The sequence below is a fragment of the Thalassophryne amazonica genome, chromosome 3 (assembly GCF_902500255.1).
Source record: "Thalassophryne amazonica chromosome 3, fThaAma1.1, whole genome shotgun sequence".
NCBI classification, from domain to species: Eukaryota; Metazoa; Chordata; class Actinopteri; order Batrachoidiformes; family Batrachoididae; genus Thalassophryne; species Thalassophryne amazonica.
Genome location: NC_047105.1, coordinates 82,876,152 through 82,899,076, shown reverse-complemented (window position 1 = coordinate 82,899,076; position 22,925 = coordinate 82,876,152). Strand labels below are relative to the sequence as shown.

Genomic DNA, 22,925 nt, shown 5'->3' with positions numbered 1-22,925 from the left:
ATTATTGTGCTTATCTTTTATTACGATTTTCTCCGTTGTGAGATATAAAAGTGTCTTATTGTAGCGTTCGTGTGTATGCGCATTATAACGCCTCAGAGCACAAGCGAAGTTATATTCTTCAGAACAACAATATACGCAACATGCATCCAGCAGCATACACGTTGCTGTCATAGGCAACTGCCTGTAAAGTTTTTTGGCAAGTTATAACTTTCTAAACAGCGTAATTTGTGATGAAAGCCGCTTCATTTGTGCGGCTCTTCAGCACTGTTTGTTTTTTCTGAGACAGCAGTAAGCTCCTCCTACCCCTCCAAACAGAGTGTGCATCCAGATTCACTCCGTTTGGAGGGGTTTGAAGCCCTCTGCCTTCCCCTCCGCCTTGCTCCAAAAAGAGATTTGAGACACCCCTCTGTCTCTCGTGCCCGCACAAAACGGAGGGGAAGGGGTAAGGGGAAGGGCCAAGGGGTAGAATTGAGATTCAGCCTTAAAGTGAGGATCCTCTGGTCACAAACCCACCATTTTAAACACTTGATCATCACTTCCACAAGTAACTCTTCCAAGTAACCATCTATCTGCTGCAGCCAGGTGAAGCGTGGGTATCTCCTTGACCTTGTCAAGCTGCTGGGTTTCTCAACACTGAGACACATGTGTACTGGATCAGATGCATGTACAAACTGTTGAAGCTGAAGCTCCCTGACAGTGCAAGCAATGCTCCTCAAATGAGTCTACCTATGGAACTGCTCACATGACACAAAGTCACTCCAATGGTACTGAAGGATCCTCTGTATAGACTTGGCACCAAAGACATCCAATTTATCTCCTCATGTCACTGGTGAGAATCCAGGTTTCTCAACCATACAGTAAGACGGGAAGCACGAGGACCCTAAAGACGTGGACCTCCATTCTCCTGCAAAGATATCAGTATTGTTAAATCCCTCTGCCCAGCAACCTCATGACTCCATAAACTCTTCCTAGGCATCTCTGGATCTCAAAGGCTGATGACCCAGAACAGAGTGCAATGGAAAAATTTGTCCACTGAGTGTGAGAATGGTACCCTGGCTGTGTGCTATCAGGTGTTAAACGTTTTCAACATTTTTCTCTGAAAGTGAGAGTTAGGCTGTTTGGGTATCGCATTGCTCTTGCTATGTCTCCATCCAGAGAGAGCGTATAGCGAGCAGCACTTTTCCCCTTTAAAACAACAGCCACAAAAACATTTTGTTTCTTAGTGACCTGAAAATGTTTTTTGTTAGAATGAATCATCTCAGTATCTATGGTATATTGATGGCTGCATTTTTTCCAGCTGCACATTGACCTCTATTAGGTTAATAATCAACATTGTAATATGAAACCTTTCAGAAGAACTGCAGTTTAGCAAGTAATACACATATTGAGTTGAGATAATAACCTTCACAGTGATGAGGTTTATTCAGCAAAGCAGAAACCTTTTTTGTGTCTTCTACATTTTCTGTTCTCACTCTTCTTCTGGCATTAAAAACTCATACTGCGTAAAGTGTCACGTGTGTGGGTTATCTCCACTTTTTCTGACTTGACTGTTTTCCAAATTGGCCCAGTAATTGGTGGCACAGATTGTGTGCGATGCTGTATTTACTCCATACATTTGAAGTTAATCCATCTGCTGTTGCAGGTAGAATTTGCAGCTCAGCTGATTTAAATTCTGAGTAGATGTCCAAAATCTGATTATATGACTATATTCCCAGCTTGTTGCTTCTCTTCACCTACCCATATGCACTGTATAGCCTTTTACCCTGAGACTGAAAGCAATTGGGTGTGGAGGTATAGAGCTGACTACTTCCACCTGACTGGCGGAGAACTGATGCTTCATGTGTAATGACAGCATTCCAGGACTTTTTGCTGTGGGGTCTTTTGTGTTGCAGGCTGCTGTGAAGCTGGTCTTTCAAACTGATGATTTTTTTTTTTCATCTTATTATTGGTACAATTGTCTTCTGTGCTTTGTGACACTGGGCAGAAATGCATGCAGTTTTGTTTCCAGCTGGCTGATGATTGAGTTTGGTTCACATATTTTTGCACTGTAAAACAGTTTGGTTTGGTGTGGTTTTGATTTGATGTGTGTGTGTGTTCATGTATTTTCACATCATTTTACATGCAGGCACAGAAGAGGTGCATGTTTCCATCCCTGGCAAGTTTCAAACTCCCCCTGCCAGCTTGTTGGATATTGGTCTCTCTCTGTGCAGAAACAAAGTTTTGTGTATAATCACATATTCTCTTTTCCCTCCTCACATCTTCTGGGCTTCCTAAGTATTTTGTTCCTCGCCTCACTTCTTACTCTTGCTCACTCCCCCATGCAATCATGCACACACATTCTCATGCACACTAAATGCCACTGTTAGTCGTAAATCCATGAGGGACCAATTTTCCCAGTCCTCTCTCTGCCTTTCACCACCTCTTTGCTCTGTCTCACTCTGCTGCCTGCTCTCCAGACACTCTGGGACTCTGGTCTGTAAGTGGGACATACTGGAGTTTGGAGGGGTGGGTGTTTGGTAAGAAAGTTTGGGTGCACATTAGTATCGAAGGAGCTGTGTATGTATGTGCATAAAAGCGAGAATGAGATGACAGGCAGTAAGACACTGTTGTTGTGGCTTAATTGGGCTGGTTTACAAGAATAAGAAAAAAGGGAAGCAGAGAGGAAAGTCATATGTGGAGCAGGTGGGCTTAGAATTCAGTAAGTGGGTGTGGGAGTGTGGGTGGGTGGCTTTCTATGTGATTACGCATTCGGTTGTACAGATTTCAGATAGGACAGAACAGCTTGAATGCATCCAGTAAGGTTTGTCTTGTACACTTATGTATTTTTTTTTTCTTTCTGTACATCCAGTGTGTACTGTGCTGTGTGTATAGATCTGTCAGGGGTCATACTAGAGTGTACATTTGTGTGAATTTTAGGGGTGTGATCAATCCAATTGGGGGAGTGAAAGGGGGACGGACTGCGCCCCTGCAGTGTGTGTCAGTAGCTGAGGGACATTCAAAGCCTGTCCTGTGTGTGGACGCGACAGATGAGCTGCTGTTCACTGGCTCTAAAGGTACACAGTTAGAAATGACAAACTCACAAATGCACTGTTCTTTATTTATTTGGATTGGGGGGGTGCATAAACATGAAATGGGAGTCTGCAGTGCTCTCAGTAACCAGTTATTCAGAGTTATCAGGAGTTAAATATATGTAACAATATTTGCCTGATTTTAAAGCTCCCCCCCATCAATCCCTTTGAAAAAATTGCTGTTCAAAAATTAAAGTCAAGTCACATTTGTAGAAATTAACTGTATAAGTGGCAAAAGTATGATTGGCAGTAATGAAAAGGCGGTAAATTGTCCTGCTGCTGCTTTCCAGATCGCACCTGCAAGATGTGGAACCTGGTTACAGGTCAGGAGATTGCCACCTTGAAAGGTCACCCCAACAATGTGGTGTCTGTCAAATACTGCCCGTCGTCCTGTCTTGTCTTCTCTGTCTCCACCTCTTACATCAAAGTCTGGGACATTCGTGATTCCGCCAAGTGTGTCCGCACGCTCACGTAAGTTTCCTGCCAGCCAGCCAACTAAAACGATTTGGAGCAGCTAACCCACAAAATTGCAGCTGGAGAGAGAGATTTGTTAGGATATGCATTTTCTGCCCAGTGAAGTGGTTCAAGTTCTACATTGTGAAAAATGAAGTGGCAGATTATGGGAAAGGGAATTTGCAAAATAATGATCATTATATGCATCTGTTTTTCTCTGTGCTATTTCATATTCTGGGTGTCACCTTCTGTCTGTCCTGGTCTCTCTTCCTCTAATTCTCTCCTTTGCATCTTTGTACCCTCACAGCTCTTCAGGTCAGGTGGTTTCAGGTGATGCGTGTGCAGGAACCACCACTCGAACAATAACCTTTGCACAGGGTGAGTGTCAGATCAACCAGATAGCCCTCAACCCGTCAGGATCTGTGTTGTACGCCGCTGCTGGAAACTCGGTCCGCATCTGGGACCTCAATAGGTATGTTTGCTCACTGAGTCATTCTTACACATACTTAAGGGGACACTCTTTATTTATTATTTATTTATTCCTGCTATTGTTTATTTTAAACACAATTATTTGAAGTAAACTCACATCAATAAGTCAGTTTGCCTAATTAATAAATAAACATTTTAGTGGCTTGACGTGTTCCAAGCATTACTTATAAAAAGAAATAAGTTTAGTTTCAATAATTGTCATGTGTTTACACATTTATTACAGTTTCTTTAAATGGATTTTCAAGCATTAAGAGATTCCAAACCTTTATTGTGAACTTCAGGGATTGGGTGAAACCTTTGTTTATATTTGCAACAGTGATGCTCCCTTTTAATCTTTAAGTGGTTTGTATTGTGCAGAATCCATTTTGTCTGCCTTTTGCATAACAGAATAGAGCCCTTATAGTCATTGTACATATATACACATATAATGAAATTTTTCCTCTCTGTTTAACCCATCCTAATTACGGTTACACACAATCCAATCACTAGGAGCTGTGGGAAGCCACAGTCCGGTGCCCGGGAACAACTCCAGATGTAGAGACGCTGCCTTGGACCCTAAATAAGCATGTTTTTGATTGTGGGAGGAAACCAGAGTTCCCGGAGGAAACCCACACAGACACTGGGAGAACATGCAAACTCCACACAGAAAGGGTGGGAAGCAATATCACGACCTTCTTGCTGTGAGGCACTAGTGCTAACCACAAAGCCACCGTGCCGCCATACTTATTTTTGAGGTTTTGTTTTAAACATCTTCAAATCAAACAATTTTGTGGCTGTGTATGAGGACATTCTCATGCTCTCTTTACAATGTACAGCTGAAACAGCTTTTGATGAATCAGTGTGACATGCTTGAAACTTGGTCTATTTATTTGTTATAATGCATTATTTGAGTGTCAGTGGGGTGTTTTTGGCTACAAACTGTGATGTTTGTTTTGAAGACATCTGGGTCCTCACTTATAAAACATTGCTTAGGATTAGGGGCAGCACGATCCCTTAGTGGTTAGCACTGTTACCTCACAGCAAGGAGGTCATGGGATCGATTCCCACCTGTGACCTTTCTGTGTGGAGTTTGCATCTGCTCCCCGTGTTTGTTTGGGTTCCCTCCGGGTGCTCTGTCTTCCTCAAACATCTAAAGACATGCACATTAGGTAGATTGAAAACTTTAAATTATCTATAGGTGTGCGTGTGGATGTGAATATTTGGCCCTGTGACAGACTGGCGTCCTGTCCAGAGTGTACCCGCATCACACCCTATGACCGTTGGGATAGGCTCCAGCCCCCGTGACACTTAGAGTAAATGGGTATGGAAAATGGATGGATTCTTAGGATTAATACTACAATTACATGTATGAACAAAAGGCAAATATATATATATATTCTCCCACTTAAAAATCATGGAGGGGTCTGAAATTTTCATCTTAGGTGCATGTCCACTGTGAGAGACAGAATCTAAAAACAAAATCCGGAAATCACAATGTATCATTTTTTTAAATGATTTATTTGTATGTTACTGCTACAAATAAGTATTTGAACACCTACCAACCAGCAAGAATTCTGGCTCACACAGACCTGTTAATTTTTCTTTAAGAAGCCCTCTTATTCTGCACTCTTTACCTCTATTAATTGCACCTGTTTGAACTTGTTACCTGTATAAAAGACACCTGTTCACACACTCAATCAATCACACTCCAACCTGTCCACCATAGCCAAGACCAAAGAGCTGTCTAAGGACACCAGGGACAAAACTGTAGACCTGCACAAGGCTGGAATGGACTACAGGACAACAGGCAAAGCAGCTTGGTAGAAGACAACAACTGTTATGACTGTTAGAAAGTGGAAGAAACACAAGATGACTGTCAATCTCCCTCGGTCTGGGATTCCATGCAAGATCTCACTTTGTGGGGTAAGCATGATTCTGGGAAAGCTCAGAACTACACAGGAGGACCTGGTCAATGACCTGAAGAGAGCTGCGACCACAGTCACAAAGATTACATTAGTAACACATGATGCTGTCATGGTTTAAAATCCTGCGGGGCAGCAAGGTCTCCCTGCTCAAGCCAGCACATGTCCAGGCCTTTTGAAGTTCACCACTGACCATCTGGATGATCCAGAGGAGGCATGGGAGAAGGTCATGTGGTCAGATGAGACCAAAATAGAGCTTTTTGGAATCAACTCCACTTACCGTGTTTAGAGGATGAGAACAACCCCAAGAAAACCATCCCAACCGTGAAGCATGGGAGTGGAAACATCATACTCTGGGGGTGCTCTTCTGCAAAGGGGACAGGACGACTGCACCGTATTGAAGGGAGGATGGATTGGGTCATGTATTACGAGATTTTGGCAAACAACCTCCTTCCCTCAGTAAGAGCATTGAAGATGGGTTATGGCTGGGTCTTCCAGCATGGCAATGACCCCAAACACACAGCCAGGGCAACTAAGGAGGGGCTCTGTAAGAAGCATTTCAAGGTCCTGGAGTGGCCTGGCCAGTCTCCAGACCTGAACTCAATAGAAAATCTTTGGAGGGAGCTGAAACTCCAAACCTGAAAGATTTGGAGAAGATCTGTATGGAGGAGTGGACCAAAATCCCTGCTGCAGTGTGTGCAAACCTGGTGAAAAACTACAGGAAACGTTTGACCTCTGTAATTCAAACAAAGGCTACTGTACTAAACATTAACATTGATTTTCACATATCATCATATACTGTGTGTGTGTATGTATGTGTGTGTGTGTGTGTGTGTGTATGTATGTGAGTGTGTATAGGTCCTTTTTATTTTTTTCAAAAACTATATGGATTTCATTCATATGTTTTTACGTCGGACATGCTTGAACCCTCGTGCGCATGCGTGAGTTTTTCCACGCCTGTCGGTGACGTCATTCACCTGTGAGCACTCCTTGTGGGAGGAGTCATCCAGCCCCTCATCGGAATTCCTTTGTCTGAGAAGTTGCTGAGAGACTGGCGCTTTGTTTGATCAAATTTTTTCTAAACCTGTGAGACACATCGAAGTGGACACGGTTCGAAAAATTAAGCTGGTTTTCAGTGAAAATTTTAACGGCTGATGAGAGATTTTGAGGTGATACTGTCGCTTTAAGGACTTCCCACGGTGCAAGACGTCGCGCAGCGCTCTCAGGCGCCGTCGTCAGCCTGTTTCAAGCTGAAAACCTCCACATTTCAGGCTCTGTTGATCCAGGACGTCGTGAGAGAACAGAGAAGTTTCAGAAGAAGTTGGTTTCAGCATTTTATCCGGATATTCCACTGTTAAAGGAGATTTTTTTAATGAAAGACGTGTGGACGGATTGCAGCGTCAGCTCGCAGCCGCCGCGACGCTCCGCCACAGGAAAAACACCTCTGTTGGAAGCCTTAAGGACAAGTTGGAACATGTCCAGCTGTTAAACAATTTCTCATATACTCACTCCACTGAAAGCCATCAAAAGCCGCCTGGATTTTACAAATGGTTATCAACACGGAGGTGTTTTTCGTGTGCCGCCGCACCGCGCCGGCTGCGTCCCGACGCGCGGACCCGTCCGCACATCTTTCATTAAAAAAATCTCCTTTAACAGTGAAATATCCGGACAAAATGCTGAAACCGACTTCTTCTGAAACTTCTCTGTTCTCTCACGATGTCCTGGATCAACAGAGCCTGAAATGTGGAGGTTTTCAGCTTGAAACAGGCTGACGGCGGCACCTGAGAGCGCTGCGCGATGTCTCGCACCGTGGGAAGTCCTTAAAGCGACAGTATCACCTCAAAATCTCTCATCAGCCATTAAAATTTTCACTGAAAACCAGCTTAATTTTTCGAACCGTGTCCACTTCGATGTGTCTCACGGGTTTAGAAAAAATTTTGATCAAAACGCCAGTCTCTCAGCAACTTCTCAGACAAAGGAATTCCGACGAGGGGCTGGACGACTCCTCCCACAAGGAGTGTTCACAGGTGGATGACGTCACCGACAGGCGTGGAAAAACTCACGCATGCGCACGAGGGTTCAAGCATGTCTGACGTAAAAACATATGAATGAAATCCATATAGTTTTTGAAAAAATATATATACCATGTGTATGTATGTATGTATGTGATAGGAGCATCTTATTTACAATATGTGAAATGGAATTTAGATGTGATAAGGTGACACTAGTGCTGGGATTTGTAAACAAGTTGTTATTGCACATGATTTGTGGACATATTATTGCAAGTAGTTATTTCACAGTGTTATTGTCCAGTCTGACAGCAGCAGGGAGGAACGACCTGCGGTATCGTTCCTTCTTGCCACTGAGGGTGCCTCAGTCTGTCACTGAAGAAGCTGCTCAGCTCCACTACAGTCTGGTGCAGAGGGTGAGAGGAGTTGTCCATGATGGATTTGAACTTGGCTAACACCCTCTCAGCCACCTCCTCCAGAGAGTCCAGAGGACAGCCCAGGACAGAGCTGGACTTCCTGACCAGCTTGTTCAGTCTCTTTCACTCCTGCTCTGTGTTGCCCGGGGCCCAACAGACGACAGCATAGAGGAGAGCAGAGGCTACAGTAGAGTCGTAGAAGGTCTTAAGCAGAGGCCTGCTCACTCCAAAGGATCTCAGTCTCCTCAGGAGGTGGAGGTGACTCTGGCCTTTCTTGTACAAGGCATCAGTGTTGTGAGTCCAGTCCAGTTTGTTGTTGAGGTGAACACCCAAGTATTTGAAACTGTCCACTGTCTGTCCTCCCCCTGGATGTTCACCGGTGGGTGAGGTGGTGGTTTCTTCCTGAAGTCACCATCTCCTTCGTCTTACTGGTGTTGAGACACAAGTGGTTGCGCTCACACCAGTCCACAAAGTCTGTGATGACTGACCGGTACTCCAGCTCGTTCCCCTCAGACACACGACCCACAATGGTGGAGTCATCAGAAAACTTCTGGAGATGGCAGCTGTCCGTGTTGTAGGTGAAGTCCAAGGTGTAAAGGGTGAAGAGGAAAGGCGAGAGGATGGTGCCCTGGGGGGCCCCGGTGCTGCACCTTACCACCTCAGACTGACAGCCGCACATACTGCGGGTCGTCAGTGAGGTAGTCGATGGTCCAGGCGGCGAGATGTCCATCCACACCTGCGTCCTCCAGCTTCCCCCGCAGCAGTGCCGGTCTGATGGTGTTGAAAGCGCTGGAGAAATCGAACATGACTCTCACAGTGCTCCCGCCGGTCTCCAGGTGGGTGAGCACTCGCTGCAGTAGGTAGATGACAGCATCATCTACCCCGATGTTGGGCCTGTAGACGAACTGCAGTGGGTCCAGGGTGTCGCTCACCACGGTGCGGAGGTGAGTCAGGACGAGCCGCTCCATGGTCTTAATGAGGTGGGAGGTCAGGGCAACTGGTCTGTAGTGGGCCGGTTCCTTGGCGTGCGGTGTTTTGGGAACCGGGACCGCACAGGAGGTCTATCACAGGGTGGGGACCACCCCCAGGCTGAGGCTCTTGTTAAAGATGTGGCTGAGGACCTCACAGAGCACATCTGCACAGGTCCTCAGCAGCCTCTGGGAGATCCCATCAGGTCCTGCTGCTTTCCTCTGCTTCATCCGCAGGAGCTGGCCTCTCACCTCAGTCGGCGTCACAGTGAGGGGGGAGGGAGGGGGGAGCTGAGGTGTGGGGAGAGGAGGGACAAAGTCCGGGGTGCAGTGGAGGTGACAGGGGGAAGAAGGTGGGGAGTCAGAGGGACTGGAGGGCTGGCTGCTGGAGACGTGTGGAGAGCCAGGAGCAGGCGGGGGGCGGGGGGGGGGGGGGGGGGGGGGCATGTGTGGAGGAGCCAAAACGGTTAAAGTAACTGTTTAGCTCCTCTGCAAACCGAGAATCTCCATCTGCAGTCCTGCTGGTACCCTGCCCAAATCCGGAGACGGTCTTGAGGCATTTTCACACGTCCCTGACATTGTTCTGGGCCAGCTGCTCCTCCATCTTCCTTCCATACTCCTTGGCTGCCCGGATCCTCCACTGGAGTTCCTGTTGGACTCCATGCTGCTCCTCTCTGTCTCCCGAGTTGAAAGATCTCTTCTTCTCGTTCATCAGGACCTTCAGCTCGGGGGTCACCCAGGGGTGGTTGTTGGGAAAGCACTGTACCCTCCAGGTGGGCCCAGTGCTCTCCACACAGAAGCTCATGTAGTCAGTGACACACTGGGTCAGGCTGTTGATGTCTTCACTGTGAGAGTTTTGAAACATGCTCCAGTCTGTGGTTCTGAAACAGTGTCCCTCAGCCTCTCAGTGACCTCTTCAGTCCAGAGTTTCACTGACCTTTTCTGCACTGGCTCTCTTCTCACCCTGGGTGTGTATTGGGGGAGCAGGTGGACGAGGTTGTGATCCCAGCGTCCAAGCGGGGGGAGGGCGGCGGAGGTGTAAGCATCCTCCACATTAGCGTAAAAAAGGTCCAGTAATCTATTGTCCCTGGTTTTACACGTGGCGTACTGGGTGAATGTGGGGAGGGTGGTGGAGAGGGAGGCGTGGTTAGAGTCCCCGGTGATGAGGAGGAGCGCGCGGGGGTGTTGTCTGCAGTCGCGTCACTGTAGTGTGGATCCGCTCACAGGCAGCAGTGGCGTCTGCAGAGGGAGGAATATACGCGAAGAGTGCAATCACACTCCCAAACTCCCGTGGGAGTACGGCCTCATGCTCACCGCGAGTAGCTCCACGTCTGAGGAGCATCCATTTCTATCTTATTCTCATTGCTGTTAAATGATTCCAGCAGTGTTATGATCAAGAGATTGAATCAGAAAGTTTACCCTTAAGGGCTGAGACCCATTTAGTGATACATAAAAACTTTCAGAAATGAAAAATGAATGCATTAAACATTCCCTCAGTATCATCTCTGCAAACAGCATCAGCAGGTTTAGCTCACTCATAAGAGAATCATTTCATTTAGCGAAACAGGAACCTTGAATAATCAAATTCACCTAAGTAATGAATTTCTCTGACACTTCCTTCACCTTCTTTGGTGCACTCCTCCCTCTCTGTGTGTCTGCAGGATGCTGGCAATGGGAAAACTGACAGGCCACATCGGCTCCGTTATGTGTCTGACAGTGGGACAGTCTCTGCTGAGTAAAGACCAAGTAATCACTGGCTCCAAAGACCATTATGTAAAGGTAACAAACACAGGTTTAGTCTATATTCAGGTATCATTTTACCACATTAACTACAACAGAAAAGATAGTAGACATCTTATATCACATTCTCTTTCCCACATTATTCCCAGGTGTTTGACGTGGCTGAGGGCATGCTGGGTAATGTGGGACCAGCGCATAACTTTGAGCCACCTCATTATGATGGCATCGAGTGTTTGGCTGTACAGGGTGGTGTGCTGTTCAGTGGATCAAGAGACAATGGCATCAAGAAATGGGACCTAGAACATCAGGAGCTCACTCAGGTGTGTCCTCACTTAGTTCTCTTAAAATTTGTACTATATATATGTATATAGCATGTGAGGTTTGTAGGGTTTACTGGGGCACAAATTTGACATATATTAATTGAAATGTTGAGAGTACACATCAAAACTTAAAAGAAGGATGCACACTTGCACACCAGTATTTACAGAATGTGGTTGTTACAACTGCATCAAATGAAAACTAGCAATGAAACTTGCATTGTGCTATGCGGCACTGTGCACTGGGTAGAAAATCGAGCCAGCCAAATTGCGGAAAACATCTGAAATACTTAAAAAATACGCTGATCAAGACCTGTATCAAAAGTCTGTACTCTTAAGGTTTGAGTACGTCAAAAATTCTCAGTCTCTCTGAACCTTTAAACTAAATTTTAAACGTTTAAACAATATTAAATTGTCCTAAACTGGGTTTTGGACAATTTAATATTGTTGATAATTGGAATGTTTTAAAGCTACACGTCACCATAAAAATTATTCTGCGTGCATCCATGTGTGCAGGTGGTTCATATCAGTCTCTGTCCGTGTATGCATAGAGTCTGAAGTGGCCTTGACGACAACCACAGACTGTGGGGAAGCGCAGATGAAGAGGGACTATATGCTTCACCAGGGCCTTTGAAATCTTTCTGGAGGAAAAATAAGTGGGGCATTTTGACCTTTGGTAGCTGATAAGGCTGTCGTGTTTGGGTTAGGCACAGAAACACAGAACTCCAATACGGCTTCTGTTAATTGTCCGGATCCAATTGTGTGAATATTCACTGGTCTCCAACATCAATTTCTTTGCAGGGCAGACAGCTGCTCTGAGATGGATTCCATTTTGCGTTAATGCAATCTGAGATTAGGGTTAGGGTTAGGGTTAGCCTTGCCAACTTCTATAATCATGACAGACAGACGTATTTAAATTGAAAAGAACATGACTTGTGCAAAGCGACCAAGATAACTAAAACTTTGGGTAATGATCGTACACAGACTGAGGTTTAAGGCCTGCAGATGTCAAGAAATTTGCTGGACCTTTTAGGATTTATTACAATTTTTATGGGTTCTGGGTTTTTTTTTGTTGTTGTTTTTGGTCACCCTGTACAAACCACCTTTCTGTTTTTGAGCTGTTTTGAAATAATCCCATACCTTTGATGCCTTTGGTGTTGAGTAACAGAGTCTGACTCTGCATATGTCATGCTTTTTTAAAAAGCTGCAGCTGAACTAACCAGTGACTGGAGACGAAAACTATTTGGGTCACGTCAATCAGGCAGACACACAATACGCATCATGTTGTGGCATTGAGGAATATTTATTTGAATTGAAGTGTAATGGAAATCAAAAAGGTAGATAAATAATAAAAATGATGCATTGATTAAAAATATTTATGGTGATGCATTTTCAGCATCTACATGAGAACAGAATAACCTTTGTTGTTATTGTACATACATACAATGAAATTTATCCTCTGCATTTAACTCATCCTAATTACAGTTCAACACAATCCAACAACTAGGAGCAGTGGGCAGCCACAGTCCGGCGCCCTGGGACAAACTCCAGATGTAGAGACACTGCCTTAGTCAGGGGCAGAGAAAGGAGCAGATTTGATTGTGGGAGGAAACTGGAGCACCTGGAGGAAACCCACACACGGGGAGAACATGCAAACTCCACACAGAAAGGGTGCAAAGCGATCCCACAACCTTCATGGTGTGAGGCATCAGTGCTAGTCACTAAGCCACTGTGCAACTGCAATAAGCAGCAATTACTATGTCGACTAATTGCAGCAGCCCACATAATAGGCATGAGCTGGTATGAGACTTTGTTGGCATAAGTTCAGGCAGAAATACAGTACTACATTGTATGAACAGTTTTGCACCCCTCTGTGGACACATTATTTCAGTGGTGATGTGCACATTCTCTTGCTCTTCTTCTCTTTCCTGCTCTTTTTTTTTTAAATCATACTGCTATTTTATTTTATTACCAGACATTATATTGAAAGGTCACATTTAAAGGCCCAGCTTAAAATAAGAGTACAGTGGATCCCAGATGGTGCTCACCGTGGTTAACACAAATAGTTATTGTTACATTTTCTTTAATACTGCATGGACGAACATACAAAGTACATGCATGATACTGGCAGGATTGGTGAAAATACAAATCGTTATTGTATCAACAAGGCCATTTTGTCCTTCTACATAAGATCGGAATGGTACATTGCTGGAGGATATCTGCTTTCATTGCAAGTTGGAAAGAGGCTTTAGTGTAGGTCTTGTCTCTGTGTCAGTATGTGTAGCATTACATCATATCTGTGCAGAACTGCTTTCAGATATGATCATAGTCTTTACAGGAGAAGAATACACTTTATGATCTGAGACGGAAAAGCTGAACTGTGAAGTACAGGAAATAATGGAAGAATGGCTCATCTCCTTTTCCCACTACAACAAAATGTGGTTATCTCTTCACTGTAATTGGATCTGTTCAAGTGAACTACATATTTGGGTTGGGTGTAATTATCCCCTGTTTATTTCAGACTAGCTCCGACTGTCTGTAAATCTGTTTTGTCATGATATTATTAATCTGCACAAATCAAGCAACTCTACTTCTGATGTGGGCTAAACCCAGTTTTCATCAATGTCAGCATGACAATCTGAGATTGGTGGTAAATGTATTTGAGAGTGCACTATCAGACCTCAGGCCTCATTTATAAAACAGTGTGTAGGATTCATACTGAAAGTATACGTAAAAACAACAGCCAAAAACAATGTACAAAAAAACCCAAATCAGACATAAAACTGTTGCCTTCCCCCTCTTCAGATGACCATTTATTTTCACTGGTGAATTGAGGATAGGTTTATCATGTGCAGTTTTCTCAACTTGAAAAAGGATGATTCATCTACCCAGGCTTGAACTGGATTCCACTCAATGACCAAACAGTTGCCTCTTTTTCTCCTTTTATTTTTGCAATTTAAGCAATTCATCAGGTAGCAAGTGACGAGGCAGCATGCAGGTAAATGAGCCAGGAAGGCAGGAAGGTGAAAAACCTTTCAACAGAAACACAAAAGCAAATATTCACATTATTACATGCATATCCATTTTAAACAGCAACAGACATTTCCTCATATGCGCAAATGCTACCTTGTTCAATTTATGCTTAATCAGTTCTCATAATAACATTACATAGAAACAAATAATTAATACCATGACTAATTAATCCTTCAGCCAAATCATGTACCAAATGGACTTATACTGCAGTTTTAAAAGAAGCAATTTTAAAATCACATTTTATATTTTTACTATTAATATTTTTTATCAAACTTTTCAGCATTTTTATTTTTATAAATATTCTATTTAACGCGCCCAGAGTGATTTGTAAAGCGCATAAAGTGACTTAAGTGCAATCTCTTTGAAATTCCAAAAAAGTGCAAATGCTACAAGCATTATCCATTCACCATACTATAGATAAAAAATGAATTAAATGTCATTTTAAATTCAACTAATAGTCAGCTGTAGTTTAACTGTTGCCACCATCTACCTACAGTGAGGCAAATACGTATTTGATCCACTATCAATTTTGCAAGTTTTCCTACCTACAAAGAATGGAGAGGTCTGTAATTTTTATCATAGGTACACTTCAACTGTGAGAGACAGAATCTTGGAAAAAAAAATCTGAAAATCACACTGTATGATTTTTAAGTAATTAATTTGCATTGTATTGCATGAAATAAGTATTTGATCCAATAGAAAAACAGACCTTAATATTTGCTACAGAAACCTTTGTTTGCAATTACAGAGCTCAGATGTTTCCTGTAGTTCTTCACCAAGTTTACACACTGCAGCAGGGATTTTGGTCCACTCCTCCATACAGATCTTCTCCAGATCTTTCAGGTTTAGAGTATCAGCTCCCTCCAATGATTTTCTATTGAGTTCAGGCCTGGAGACTGGCTAGACCACTCCATGACCTTGAACTGCTTCTTACAGAGCCACTCCTTAGTTGCTCTGGCTGTGTGTTTCGGGTCATTGTCATGCTGGAAGACCCAGTCATGACCCATCTTCAACCCTCTTACTGAGGGAAGGAGGTTGTTTGCTAAAATCTCGTGATGCATGACCCCATCCATCCTCCCTTCAAGACACGACAATCGTCCTGTCCCCTTTGCAGAAAAGCACCCCCAAAAATTATTTTTCCACCCCCATGCTTCACGGTTGGGACAGTGTTCTTGGGGTTGTTCTCATCTTTCAAACATGGTGAGGAGTTGATACCAAAAAGCTCTATTTTGGTCTCATCTGATCACATGACCTTCTCCCATGCCTCCTCTGGATCATCCAGATGGTCACTGGTGAACTTCAAACGGGCCTGGACATGTGCTGGCTTGAGCAGGGGGACCTTGCTGCCCTGCAGGATTTTAAACCATGACAGCATAGTGTTACTAATGTAATCTTTGTGACTGTGGTCCCAGCTATCTTCAGGTCATTGACCAGGTCCTCCCATGTAGTTCGGGGGTTTCTCAGAATCATTCTTACACCACAAAGTGAGATCTTGCATGGAATCCTAGACCGAGGGAGACTGACAGTCATCTTGTTTCTTTCACTTTCTAATAAATAATCATAACAATTGTTGCTTTCTCACCAAGCTGCTTGCTTGTTGTCCTGTAGTCCATCTCAACCTTGTGCAGGTCTACAGTTTTGTCCCTGGTGTCCTTAGACAGCTCTTTGGTTTGGCCACGGTGGATAGGTTGGCGTATGATTGATTATTTGTATGGACAGTTGTCTTTTTATACAGGTAATAAGTTCAAACAGGTGCAATTGATACAGGTAAAGAGTGCAGAATAGGAGGACTTCTTAAAGAAAAATTAACAGGTCTGTGAGAGCCAGAATTCTTGCTGGTTTGTAGGTGATCAAATACTTATTTCATGCAATAAAATACAAATAAATTATTTAAAAAAATCATACAATGTGGTTTTCTGAATTTTGTTTTTAGATTCTGTCTCTCACAGTTGAAGTGTACCTACGATAAAAATTACAGACCTCTCCATTCTTTGTAGGTGGGGAAAACTGTAGACTACAGCTTTCCATGGAACCTCCGGTTTGACTTCACATTAGTCTTCGCTTCATAAATCACACACGCCTTGAATTTATACATTGATCTGCCTCATATCACCCCTTCTACATGCCCACATTCAATCAGAAATGGTCAATACAAAACACCTCATGAATACGCTTTATGCTTGTGTAAAGAAAAACTTTATATAAGTGCTTTTTAAAAATGCAAACAAAGGAAACAGAACACAGATACAAAAAATATAAAAATAAACTGACAATAATTAGGAAACAAAAAAAAGATTATTATAGTGAACAACTGAATAAGAGTAAAGATAATATGAGGGCAACATGGGGAATTATAAAAAGTGTGATGGAAAGTGACGGAGTGAAATCAACTTTTCCGAATTACCTTGTCAAGGAAAATAAAGAGATAAATGATATAAAAGAAGTTGTAAATGAGTTTAATGATTATTTCTCAAAGGTGGGATCAAATCTGGTGGGAAATAAACCAATAGTAGAAGATAAATTAAATACAATTATAAATACGGTCAATAGTATTTTCCTTGACAGTGTGTAAAAAGATGAAATAAGGAATACGAGGTCTGTCCATAAAGTATCGTACCTTTTTATTTTTTTTAAACTATATGGATTTGATTCATATGTTTTCACGTCAGACAAGCTTGAACCCTTGTGCGCATACGTGAGTTTTTCCACACCTGTTGGTGACGTCATTCGTCTGTGAGCACGCCTTGTGGAAGGAGTGGTCCCGCCCCCTCGTCGCATTTTCATTGTCAGGAAATGGAGGAATGATTTGGGGGTTTTTTCCATCAGAATTTTTTCAGAAGCTGTTAGAGACTGGCACCTGGAAACCATTCGAAAAATTTATCTGGCTTTCGGTGAAAATTTTACGGGCTTCACAGAGAATAAGGTCTGTTAGTACAGCTTTAAGGACCCCTTTAAGGACGCTCGGCGCACCACGCTCCGAGCTGCGACGACGCGGCACAAGCCATCGGACCATTTCTAAACGGATGGTTCTGTGGATACGAGACCGTCGTGTGCTCTTTCTCTGGTTATCACAAGAGCTGGACATCAGCCATTTTCCAGCAGATTTCACTTTTAACAAGAGATTATGTCATGGAAAGCCGCGCGGAGGCTTCGCGCGTAAAGACCGATTCGCTTTGGAAGCGAGACAAAGGAACACCTCCGTTTCGGCGTGTCAGAGGACAAGTTTGGACATGTCCAGCTCTCCACAATTTCACTGATACTTACTGGACTGGTAAGCATTTATTATATGGTAAGTGTTTTTATTGACTTGAAAAAGCTTTTGATGTTATCGATCATTCAAGATTGCTTCACAAGTTACAACAATATGGAATAAGAGGGATTGCACATCAGTGGGTAAAAAGCTACTTAGAAAATAGAAAACAGTTTGTTCAGATAAATAATACTAAATCAGAATTGTGTAGTATTATGTGTGGAGTACCACAAGGGTCGGTACTTGGACCCAAACTGTTTATTTTGTATATCAATGATTTTGTGAATATATCTAATGTACTTGGTAGCATTTTATTTGCTGACGATACATTATTTTACTCTGGATCAGATATACAGAAAGTAGCACAAGTGATAAATACAGAGTTGGAAAAAGTGAAATATTGGTTTGATATAAACAGATTGTCACTTAATCTTAATAAAACAAATTTCATATTGTTTAATGACAGAGTTAAAAAAAAATGTCATTAAAAATAGATGGAATGGACATTCAAAGGGTAAAAGAAATGAAATTTTTAGGAGTTATGATTGAAGATTTTACATGGAAGTCACACATAAATTACATAAAAGGAAAGATAGCGAAAGCCATTGCTGTTTTCAATCAATCAATCAATCAATTTTTTTATATAGCGCCAAATCACAACAAACAGTTGCCCCAAGGCGCTTTATATTGTAAGGCAAGGCCATACAATAATTATGTAAAACCTCAACGGTCAAAACGACCCCCTGTGAGCAAGCACTTGGCTACAGTGGGAAGGAAAAACTCCCTTTTAACAGGAAGAAACCTCCAGCAGAACCAGGCTCAGGGAGGGGCAGTCTTCTGCTGGGACTGGTTGGGGCTGAGGGAGTTTTGCATAAAGTTAAATATTCATTAAATAGTTATGGATTATTAACATTGTACAATTCATTGATTGTTCCATATTTGACTTATTGTGTAGAAATCTGGGGATCAACATGTACAACTTATACACAACCTTTATTTATTTTGCAGAAAAGAGCTTTAAAAGTGATTGGCAACAGTCGATTTAGAGATCCATCTAATCCATTGTTCATTAAGTATAGGGTACTTAAATTTCATGATTTAGTTGATTTGAAATTACTACAAATGTACCAAGCGAATAACAATACCTTACCAATAAACATTCAAAATATGTTTGAAAAAAGAGTAAGTAGTTATAATTTGAAGGGCATAGAAGTCTTTAAAAAACCAAGATAAGTATTGCAGTGAATGGTGTAAAATTCTGGAACAACCTCAACAAAGAAATCAAAGAATCAAGGTTGCTTAAATTATTTAAAAAACGTATTAAACTTGATATATTTCGTAAGTATGAAACTATGAAATAAGTCAGTGGGCTGTGACAAAGCCAAAAATGTAATCTGTTAATAATGTTTAGAATGTTTGAAGTTTAAAATGTAATCTATTAGGGATGTAGTCTTTTAAATAATGGTTAAAATTAGGAAAGAAGTCGGTGGCATGTGACAGTCATAGAAATGCAATGATGTCGATTGATGATGCTTTGCAAGATTGTATTGTAAAAAAGGGCCAAACTGCTCCTTTTTGTTCAATGGTTTGTAATGTTTTGTTAATTTTGCTTTTCTGTTTTTCTTTTAAATGAATGAAATAAATCCTCAATAATACTTAAGCTTACATATGAAGCCTAAAACATGTACTTATCATGGCAACTGAGAGGAAGAGCAAGAAAAAAATGTTTATGAAATGGGAGTCAAAGTGCTTTTGTGTGGTCACTGTAGTGGGATGACACTAAACAATGAATACAGCAAATGGCAACACAAGGTGGTGGTGATCAGTCGCCAAGTCATTTTGTCCCCAGAATAGGTTGACAGTTATTTATTGTTATAGTTGTCCCAGAATCTCTCTTGCTGCTGTGAGATCACTGTGTTGCCATGTTTATGAAGATAGCGGCAGGGGTGGGGATTGATCAACAGTGTGAAAAATAATTACATTGTAAAGTTCATTATGTGTTATGTACCATCACATCTGTGTTGTCATGATTAATATTTGGAGAAGTTTGCATGGCTGTTAACCTTTACAAGATGTACAAGAAGAAGCTTGGAGTGGAAGTAGTTTTCATCCTGTTAGCCCTGTATAGCATAGCATGTTATGTCTCCTTTGAGGCAAATATATTGCAAAAGAAAGTGAGCTTCATATACAGAAATGTGCCTGTTTCTTGACATTTGATATAAACAGCTTGCTTATCTATCTGACCATTTTGTTGCGGTTTAATGATGTCACCTCACTGCAGTAATAAAATAAATCAATGGGCTTCTTTCAACAAGTAACAGAAATGAAGCGTTGTTAAGAGTAGAGAAATCTGCTTGTTAGACCAGCAAAAAGACTTGCTGTCCTTTGACGTCTTAATAATTCTACTCTTGGTGTCATGCACATACCCTGTAGACATGCAGCAGCACAGAAGTAAAAATCTTAAGGTGGAGCACAGCAGCTTTTGTGTCCAAGCTGCCAGGGTGACTGTGCTGTACATCTTATCAAATGATGTTGCTACTGTGGTGTAGTGTAGCTGTGCTGTCAGCTGACTGTTGTTCTCAGTGGAGTGGTCCCTTCAGGTTATCATTTATCCAGAACCTTCACTCTGTGTGCAAAGTTAACAGAGTGGTGTCGTGTAATGTGGCAGTGAAGTCCTGTGTCAACATGAGGCAGTTTAAGTCCACACAATTTCTAACAGAGATGTTTTGTTTATGTGCACATTTGCTAACTTCTGTGGAGTCTCTTATGGATCAGTTTTCCTGTGTTAGCAATGTACATGAAGATGTCTGTTGGCAGGTGGATGGTGGTAATTTGCATAATAGTGCTCTGCATTTTAAGCAGCACTGTTTGTTTTGTTGATCCAAAGAAATTAAGCCTACAAAGAGTTTATTATTATTATTTCCATCCAGCATCTACATTAATCAACAGTCAGTGTGGTCTGTGGTACACAACCTTAACCTTATTTATGATGCAGCCAGCACAACCTGTTATACATCATCTCCTTGGCAGTCTGTCAAATTATGTAACATTGTCAAATTGTGGCTTGGGGCATAATATAGTATATATTACAGGACACACAAACTGCTGCAGTGTGCTGTTCTGCTCACACCCAAAGGCAAAGTGATTTTCCTCAGAAATATGTGAAGCAATTTGTTTGTCATTACTATACACTGTTGTTTGGTGTTTCACAGTTTCATAAAAATATCTTACAGCCTTTTGTGTGAACTTGGAGTGATTAGTCAGCATCATATGAAAAGACTACAACGGGTCTCAGTCCTCTGAATAAACAAACTCATACTGCTTCAGGAGATGGTCAGAGTTCACTGGGATTTAAAGACAATTGTATTTAATCCCACCACTACATAAAGTATTACAAATCCCTCCACCCCAAGCACATTTTCAGACACAGATCCAATTCAGAATGATTTACATTAAATAAAAAGTAAAGTCAATAAAAAGACATAGAATATGAAGGCAGTGGAGTCACAGTTTAAGGATGATTAAGAAACACATTCATAACTAGAGAGTGCTCTGAGGGCACATACAGTTGTTTTCAAAATAATACTATTAATAAAATAATTTTTCCAGTAATCCCAATAATAATTCCAATAATCCCTTGGAATAATAATTCCAAGGGACTGCAGATGTAAATTAGCTTTAAACTAACTCTGGTACAATGCATTTATGTTCTGGTACAATGCATTTATGTTCTTTATTGTATATGGTCCCTTTACAAAAAAAACAAACAACCCTAAATAAAAAAAATAGCGGTGTGCTTAAAAAAAGCGAGTACAGCGCAAAATCCTTATAACAGCTTTTATTTTCATACACATAAATGCATTGGAAACACTGCACATTCTGTTTCAAATCACAACATTAAGAAAAATGTATCAGTTTATTTATTATGTTACAGAAAGTTAAGAAAAAGGAATATTAGTGTTAAAAAATATCAGGATCTGCATTTTTCTTTACAAACTCAAAACATTTACTGTATAAACTAAAATTTAAGCAATGGGTAATGGTGTTTGTGTGTGTGTGTGTGTGTGTGTGTGTGTGTGTGTGTGTGTGTGCGTGTGCGCGCGCAAGTTTTTGACAAGAGCGGAAGTTGTGTTATCAGTATTAATGAGACATATTTAACTCCATAGGAGGTGAGCTTTGAGTTAACGGAAGTTAGCGTGAATGCTAACATCCACAAAATGTCTTGTAAATGATTCCAGAGGTGTTATCAGGTTACAAAAAACAGCGTTTTCAATTTTAGAAGTGTTTATTTCTCGCTAGCTTTTACATAATACATGACAAAGAGGTTATATTTATACACAAAATGAAGCGGTTTTGACATCACAGTGCAGCTATACTCTGATTGGCTATCACCCCGCTACTCAAAAACTAACCAAACAGATTGAAACAGAATGTGACTTTTTAACTGAATGTGACTTAAAATACCTCTTAAAATAGGTCAAGGTTAGTCATCTTTGAACTTGTCCAAGGCCTGTGTCCCAAGAATGTTCACTGTGAATTTGAAAACTCTGGCAGTAATAGGACTGGACTTATGCTGAGCATGGATGGATGGACAGACGCAAAGCCTTCGCAATACCCAAAGGCCATATTTAATGGCCTTGGATAAAAATGCTTGAAGATTTAGCTTTTCTGTGAATCACTGAACTGATATTTAGTTGTTTAACCACCGTTTCTGAGAACTACTTCACCTCTGTGTTGCATGGAGTCAACCAACGTCTGCCCAGGATGATTGGACTACATTCCACAATTCCTCTGCATTTCTTGGTTTTGCCTCAGAAACAGCATTTTTTTATGTCACCTCATAAGTTTTCTATAGGATTAAGGTCACGGGATTGAGCTGGTCACTCCATAATGTTTATCTTGTTGGACTGGACCCAAGATGTTGCTCGCTTCCTGGTGTTTTTGGGGTCATTGTCTTGTTGAAACACCCATTTCAAGGGCGTTTCCTCTTCAGCATAAGGCAACATGACCTATTCAAGTATTTCAGTGTATTTAAACTAATACATGATCTCTGTTATCCGATAAACAGGTCTGACACCACGCACACACTCATTTTCAACCGCGTTGTCCAATTAAGGGTCGCGGGGGGTGGAGCCTATCCCAGCAGTCATAGAGCGCGAGGCGGGGTACACCCAGGACAGGATGCCAGTCTGTCACAGGGCCACAGACAGACACCTACGGACAATTTAAAGATTCCAATCCACTTAACCCGCATGTCTTTGGAAGTGGGAGGAAACCAGAG

The 22,925-nt window shown here is 41.9% G+C and overlaps 1 protein-coding gene across 4 annotated transcripts in view; it reads left to right on the top strand.

The window, feature by feature from the left end:
- kif21b (kinesin family member 21B) overlaps positions 1-22,925 on the top strand; it is a 178,888-nt gene that overhangs the window by 134,668 nt on the left and 21,295 nt on the right. For all 4 annotated transcript variants that reach the window (XM_034166974.1, XM_034166975.1, XM_034166973.1 and 1 more), the window contains 5 exons: positions 2,917-3,053; positions 3,359-3,539; positions 3,829-3,993; positions 10,966-11,083; positions 11,194-11,364. In XM_034166974.1, the coding sequence (XP_034022865.1) occupies positions 2,917-3,053; positions 3,359-3,539; positions 3,829-3,993; positions 10,966-11,083; positions 11,194-11,364 (772 nt within the window). The remainder of the gene's footprint in view (positions 1-2,916; positions 3,054-3,358; positions 3,540-3,828; positions 3,994-10,965; positions 11,084-11,193; positions 11,365-22,925) is intronic.